The 7,403-nt window shown below is 52.0% G+C and overlaps 1 protein-coding gene across 2 annotated transcripts; it reads left to right on the plus strand.

Moving 5' to 3' along the window:
* The first annotated feature begins 858 nt into the window (after nt 1-858).
* On the plus strand, nt 859-5,673 carry Crabp2 (cellular retinoic acid binding protein 2). 2 transcript variants are annotated; one of them, XM_031376046.1, is made up of 4 exons: nt 859-1,097; nt 4,397-4,575; nt 4,772-4,888; nt 5,281-5,673. In XM_031376046.1, the coding sequence occupies exons 1-4, from the start codon at nt 1,028-1,030 to the stop codon at nt 5,329-5,331; spliced, it is 417 nt and encodes a 138-aa protein (XP_031231906.1). In that variant the 5' UTR covers nt 859-1,027; the 3' UTR covers nt 5,332-5,673. The 2 variants fall into 2 exon arrangements, with proteins under 2 accessions (XP_031231906.1, XP_031231907.1); XM_031376047.1 differs by lacking the exon at nt 859-1,097 and adding an exon at nt 4,008-4,105.
* The last annotated feature ends 1,730 nt before the right edge of the window (nt 5,674-7,403 follow it).

The raw sequence follows: 7,403 nt of genomic DNA on the forward strand, positions 1-7,403 counted from the left end.
CGGAGAGGCTGGCTCACCGCACTTTCAGCTCTGGATGGGGACACCTTAGACTCAGACCCAACCCTCCCCACACAGCCAGCCTTTCCCCAACTCCAGTGTTATCCTGGCATGCCGCAGGGGGACCGGCTGGGGGGGGTGCTTGGCGTCTTTCACCCCCTCCTTGGGGCCCAGGGGGCCCAGGGAAGCGTAGCCACGGAGAAAGCGCCTTAATAAAGAGTCGTGTCAAGTGATTGGCTGTGACCTCTGCCCTTCTAGCCTCGAGCCGGGGGCTCCTGCTTAACCCTTCATTGTCCGTCCAGTCCTTGGAAAGGAATGAATGAGTTGCCTTGTGCTCACTTCAGGCATCCCCAGGCACTCCTTGAACCCAGAGCTGAGTCAAGGGGTGGAGGGCAGAGCAGCACCTCCCAGTCACCCAAAGGAACGCTTGAATTCTGAGCTGTTCCGTTGGGTCCATTACAACTGCCGGAGCCCCAATTCTTGCGCTAGTGGGGTCTCCAGATGTCTGTCGCCGAGTTGTCCAGAGCACCGAGTCTGGTAAAGGACTAATAGGGAACTGGTGAAACGGGACCTGTGTTCGCCCTGCAGGCGGAGAGAGCATCCGTGACCCAGGCGTACTGTGCCCTGTTCTTGCCAGAGGCACAAATCCGGTTCTTGTCTTCTGACGCTTCCCGGTCCGCCTACTGATGCGGGAGAAGGGTATCTTGGCCCTTGGAGAACCAACCCTGGACCCACCCACATTTCTAGAAACAGGCGGGATTCCGGAAAGGATGGGGGTGAAGTGGTCACAGAGCAGGGCCCCCAGGTGGTGTGGAAGGCGGGGCGGGGGCGGGGCCACCTCATGCACCAGCTGTGTATAAAAGCCTAGAGCTCTGGCGCCCAGCGGCTGTGCAATTGTCCTCCACGCGGCCTGGTCCCCAGGTAGAAGGATCTGTTCTACAAAGGGGACAGCAGAGTGTCTTTAGGCTAAAGGACTCGGCGTCCAGTGTTCTAGTTGAAGATCTAAAGAGAAAGCCATCTTGCTGCCACTATGCCTAACTTTTCTGGCAACTGGAAGATCATCCGATCGGAAAACTTTGAGGAAATGCTAAAAGCTCTGGGTAAGGAGGTTTTTGTGAGTTGGGAAGCAGGGCAAGAAGGGCGCTGGGGTCTTTAGAGCTAAGGCCGAATAAAGGAAAGGAGGCCGAATCAGGGAGTGGGTGCCTGCGAGTCTGAATCTCAGAAAAGGGGCGTGCCGGATACCCTGGGTCCTGGGGCACCAGGCTCAATACTCTTAAATCCTACTTTCCGAGGCTGGGCGCCCACCAGTGCCAGCTTCAACGGTGACTCAGAGCCTGTGAATCAAGTAGAAACCAGAAGCACGCGGTTAGTCTCAGGAGGGGTTGTCTAGCCTCGGCGCCTGGACCTGCTGACCAAGGCACCTGGCTCTGAGCTTTAAGAATCCAGTATCCAGGCAGGGAGCCCCTAGGAGACATTCCAAGCTCTTTCCATGTACCCTAACAGTAACCCAATCCCGGCGACAGGTCCATTACCCTCAACATTTGGCTCCGCCCACCAGGTGGTCCACCACTTCAGCTCCCGGACCCTCCCCCACACCTTGCACTTCCCACTCTAGTCTCCCCACCCCACCCCCACGTGTGAGACACATATTTTCCTACAGCAACCGGCTCCAAAGCCCTAAAATCGTCTGGACAATTACCACTTTCTTAGATTTCAACAAATGTCCTCGTGTGAAACACTAATCCCCATTTCCAAAAGTCTAGGATTGCCTCCCTCCTAGCCACGAACCAGCTGCACCCTGCACAACTGGGCTGTTAGCCAAGGGTGGGAACACAGAATCCACCCAGACTTTCCCTGCCCACCTTCTATTACCCTCTGGGATACGACTGGGCTAGAAGGTATAGGAAAGGAGAGATATCTTCGGAGAGATGGAGTTAATTGCCCCAGGGAGTGAAAACTACACCAGAGCCTAAGGGTCAGCACACCTTCCATTTCTGCACTGGAGAGGAGTCCCTTGAAGAGCTAGGGACTGTACAAGAGTGAGTCTAGAGCTAAAAAGAATGTTGAGAGGGCAGTGGGGCCTCCATTCTCATCTTTCCTTGCTGTTCATTCTTTGTGTCAGCTAACCGCAGCGATCCTGAGAGTCATACACATTTTTCTTGCCCCGCCCTTTCAAAATTAAAGATCAAAGCCTAGAAATTTTCAGAAAATCTATTGCCATTTCCTCCCCCATTTGCTCTGAATTCTGGCTCCTCCCCGCAATGGATGTGAGAGCCTGGCATCACCCTCAGGTTCCAGCTGGAGAGAAAGGCCCAACCCTATTGTCTGCCTTCAGAATGTTTGTCCTCCCTGCAGGGTCTCTCTGAGCCACGCGACTTGCTAGGGGGTAGATTGCAAACAGACCCCGGACGAACTGCCTGTGTCAGCCAAGGTCAACTGAGCCAGGACCCCAGCTCTGCAGGCACCAAGGACTCGGGGAGGCAGGGTTCTTCTAACATAGCCTCCAAAGACTCCACAGTCCCTGAACAGGGCCCATGTTATGGGGGAGGCTCAGGGCTTACCATGATAATCAGGGCAAACACAGCAGGTCTTTTGGTTGAGACTGGGTGAGTCAGCCTTGGGGCTGAATGAAGTGTCAGTTTTCTTCTCAGGAACCCAGACCCATGGGATTCGTATTTGTGTATATATATATGGGGGCAGGGACAGGGGGCTTTGCAGTGGCAGTGACTTGTCCCCTGTAGCACCTTGAAGGGCTAGTTCTTCACCTCACCAGGCTTGGAGATTAAAGCCTCATGTTGGTACCCCTCACCCCTACCTTCTGGTGTCCCAGCAGAGGGTTGCTCCCCTCCATTTACAGTGCTCTCTTCATAACTGGGGTGGGGCAGGGAAGGGAAAGTATATGAGGACACAGAGACTCTAAATACACAGAAGCTGCTGGGCAGTGGTGGCACATGCCTTTAATCCCAACACTTGGGAGGCAGAGGCACGCGGATTTCTGAGTTTGAGGCCAGCCTGGTCTACAGAGTGAGTTCCAGGACAGCCAAGGCTACACAGAGAAACCCTGTCTCAAAAAAACCACAGAAGCTGAGCCATGAGGCCCTTGGATGATTCTTGGGGCTAGAGACATCAGAGAGTGGGGGCAGGGCACTCCCATCCTTTCTTCCCCTTTGCTCCTCTCAGGACAGCAGAGTTTTCCCTTGAAAGAGACCTGGGAATATTACAGGGAGCAACCTGGCGCAGAAAACTTTGTCCAAACCTAGTTTCGGCTTTTTTTTTTCTTTGCATATATTACCTGCATGTAATAATGGGTTTCATGATGTTCTGGCTTTTTTTTTTTTCCCATAGTTTTTTGAGTTAGGTTTCTCTGTGTAGTTTTAGCTGTTCTGGAACTCACTCTGTAGACCAGGTTGGTGAGCTTGAATGCAGAAACCTATCCCCCCTGCCTCTGCCTCCCCAAAAGTGCCCTGCTATGCTGTGGCTCTTTCATCCATTGTACTTGGTTTTTTTTTTTTTTTTTTTTTTTTTTTTTTTTTTTTTTTTTTGGTTTTTCGAGACAGGGTTTCTCTGTGCAGCCATGGCTGTCCTGGAACTCACTCTGTAGACCAGGCTGGCCTTGAACTCAGAAATCCGCCTGCCTCTGCCTCCCAAGTGCTGGGATTAAAGGCGTGAGCCACCACCGCCGGCATATACTTGTTTTTAATCTTAAAAAAAAAAAAAGTTTCCAGAAAATATGAATGTGTACTTGGTCTTGTGTGTCCTATGTTCTTAGGACCCTAGGACAGTGAGAAGAAGCCACTGTTTCCATTTGACAGTTGAGGAATCTGAAGCTGAGAAGCTTAAGCTCAGGGTCACCCAGCTTTCACCTGTGTCCTCCTCCGCTGAGAATCTGCTCCCTGGGTTTGGGAGGGGCAGGAATTGTGCAAATAAAGACCTAACCGGGTAGAGACCTAACAGAACAGGGTGGGTAGCTGGGGCAGAGAGGGAAGTAACCTGCTTGCCTGGTCTACCCTGCAAGTGGGCACAGGGAACTTAGTAACTGCCAAGCCTACCTCAACGAGTCTCAAACCCAGTGGTGAGAGGCCAGAGTGAGGGAAACTGAATGTACCAGGTAGGCCTTGGGCAAAGCTGCCCCTAAGGGTGCTAGGAATGGGTTGCTGGAATCTGGGGAGTCCTGTTCACCTACTGACTCAACAAGGTGGTGCCATATAGCCCAGGTAGTACTCTGCCTCACGTAGATCCCTTGCTCTCCTCCTTCAATTTATACCCTTTCACAGCCTCCTCCCTTATCATCAGTCCCCCTTACCTCCCTCCCCAACACACACACAGGCCATCAGGGCTCAGATGGGGCTACTCCAGCTGTGCATGGCAGGCGTGACAGGGCCGTCCTCTCTCCCTGCAGGAGTGAACATGATGATGAGAAAGATCGCTGTGGCTGCAGCCTCCAAGCCGGCAGTAGAGATCAAACAGGAGAACGACACTTTCTACATCAAAACCTCCACCACTGTGAGAACCACGGAGATTAACTTCAAGATTGGAGAGGAATTTGAGGAGCAGACTGTGGATGGGAGACCCTGTAAGGTGAGGGACAGGGAGGGTCCCCTTGGCGTCACAGCACCTACTTGCCATGCCTCTCAGTGTCTAGCTTCCCTAGACTCATCTCTCTCATGACAGAGTCCCTAGGGAGTTCAGAGTGCTAGAAAGGGGTCTGCCTCTTCCCCCTTTTCACTTGCACAGGCCCTTACTGTAAGCTCTTTGGCCTCTGGTCTCTTTGCAGAGTTTGGTGAAATGGGAGAGTGAAAACAAAATGGTGTGCGAGCAGAGGCTTCTGAAGGGGGAGGGCCCCAAGACCTCCTGGAGCCGAGAACTGACCAATGATGGAGAGCTGATCCTGGTGAGCCCTGCCCCATTCCATCCCCTGGAAGAACTCCTGTTGCCTTCAGCGGTTTTTTGTGCCGGGCTCCAGGCTCCCGCAGATTTAAAAGCATCGTGGCCACACCCCTCAGCCTCCTGATGGGGGCTGTTTGGAAATGCTAACCCCTTTTGGGTGCAACAAAGATGTGCCCATAGGAGCTCAGCGTTTTCCAGCAGGCTATTCCTGACAGCCTCTGGACTCCAGGAGGAAGTGGGTTTCTGCTTGATCCCCAGCAATGATGCCCCCCCATCCTTGCATCTGATCTTGCCTGTTTGGACTTGGAAGTAAAAACACTCTACCTCCCATTCCGTCCCTCCTTTAAAAACAAGGTGTCCAGGTGCTTCACCAGCTAACTACCTCTATCCTTGCAGACCTTGACAGCAGACGACGTTGTGTGCACCAGGGTCTACGTCCGAGAGTGAATGCCTACGGGTCCAAGAACTGCCGGAGACTCCTTTGGCTCCCACTATAGGCCACGAACCTCCCTCCCCTGTCCATCTTACAAGCTAGCTCTCCCCTTACTCCTGAGGGTCACTGCTTCGAGGCCTTTTGTTCTCTGCCTCCTCTGTGCTAGAAAGGGACAGACTACAAAAGCTCAGAACCCTTCCACCGCCATTTGCCTCTCCCAGGTCAGCAGCCCCAGCTCCATACCAGGGTCCTTCCTGGAAGAGACTGTCTCTCTGGCCTCTACTCCTTATCCTTGTAGTCTGTGTGATTTAGAATATTTATTGGTTAATTTTATTAAAATGTTTTAAAATGTAAAATCCTTCTGTGGCTCCCTGGGTAGTCAATGGCCTGGTTTATCCTTGTCTGAAGTTTAATGGGAAAGGGCGCTGTCCCAGAAGGTCAGCTAGATAGCCTGCCTGCCATGCGTATCTCCTCTATTCCCTTCCCCAGCCCTGGCTCCCTAATCAGAGTGGTGTGTTCTGGGGAGTTGACTCCCACTCTCTCACCTGTTTTCCCTATGGTGACATGCGCTGGTCTCCCACATGGTTCAGGATGAGCTCATTAACACCCACAGGCTGACCTTGCTCCTGCCTAGGTCTCTCAGGGAAAGATCTCCTGCCAGTCAGGACCTTGCATCTGCCACTGTCTTTCCTCCCTACCTCTACAGCTCTCACACGCCCTCCTGACTTCCCGTCTCCCAGGCTCCTCAGTGGTCCCTCCTGAGCCTATAGAGATAGATGTTCCAGAGCGTGACCACAGGCAAGTTTACCAAGCATTTTGTGCCTTTTTTTTTTCTTTTTAAAACACAGCACTGCTGGGCGTGGTGGCGCATGCCTTTAATCCCAGCACTTGGGAGGCAGAGGCAGGCAGATCTCTGAATTCGAGGCCAACCTGGTCTACAGAGTGAGCTCCAGGACAGCCAGGGCTATACAGAGAAATCCTGTCTCGAAAAACTGAAACAAACAAACAAACAAACAAACAAACCCACAGCACCGTTTTTTCATTTTTTAAAATTTTATTTTATTATTTTATGTGTATGAGTTGTCTTGCCTGCATGTATGTCTGTATACCACATACATGTCTGGTGCCTGGGGAGGTGGGGAGCCTCCATGTGGGTGCTTAGAATCAAACCTGGGTCCTTTGCAAGGACACATGCTTTTAACCACTGGGCCAACTCTCCAGCCCCTATCACTTTTGTTTTGGTTTTGTTTTCTGAGACAGGGTTTCTCTGTGTATCCCTGGCTGTCCTGGAACTCACTCTGCAGACCAGGTTGGCCTCAAACTCCCTACCTCCGAAGTGCTAGGATTAAAGGTGTGTGGCACCATTACTGCCCACAAAACTGTTTTAAAGCATGGTGGATAATACCTTTAATCCCAGCACTTGGGAGGCTGAAGCAGTGAGTGGGTTTGAAGCCAGCCTAAGTACAGTGTGACTGGTCTTGGGGTGACTCAGACCACTGGGAATGGTTCGGTGGATAAGAGCTTGTTATGGGAGCATGAGCACCCAAGCCTGGATCCTTGGAACTCACACGGTATGGCTGGATGTGGCAGCATTCTTCCAGGGAAGTAGGAGGCAGAGATGGTCAAGAATCCCTAGAGGCTCGTGGGCTAGCCTGGTGGTGACCAACAAAACAGTAAGAGAACTTATTTCAAACAAAGTCCAAAAAAACAACTCAGGGCTGGACATAACTTTCCTAGTGCTAGAGTGCTTGCCTTGTGTGTACACAAGGCCCCGGGTTCAATCCCTAGTACTGGGGGCAGATCACAGAATTGGGGTGGGGCTGTCATTTAGTGACAGAGCACTTGCCTAGCATGGCTAGCATGTGCCCCAGGTTCCATCTCCATCACCACAAAAACCAAACTGAACCCCACAAACTCATACGATGTTTGGCTTATGTACTAGTAAATTCTACCTGGGTCTAGCTAGCTTCAGATGTGGCTGAATCTAAAGCCTCAAAGATATCACCCTCCCTCCTTGTCCCTCCATTTGGCCCTGGTCACATTCACCCTTGTCACAAATCACTTTCCCCAACCAAAATGAGCTGTA

The sequence above is a fragment of the Mastomys coucha genome, unplaced genomic scaffold (genome assembly GCF_008632895.1).
Source record: "Mastomys coucha isolate ucsf_1 unplaced genomic scaffold, UCSF_Mcou_1 pScaffold16, whole genome shotgun sequence".
NCBI classification, from domain to species: domain Eukaryota; kingdom Metazoa; phylum Chordata; class Mammalia; order Rodentia; family Muridae; genus Mastomys; species Mastomys coucha.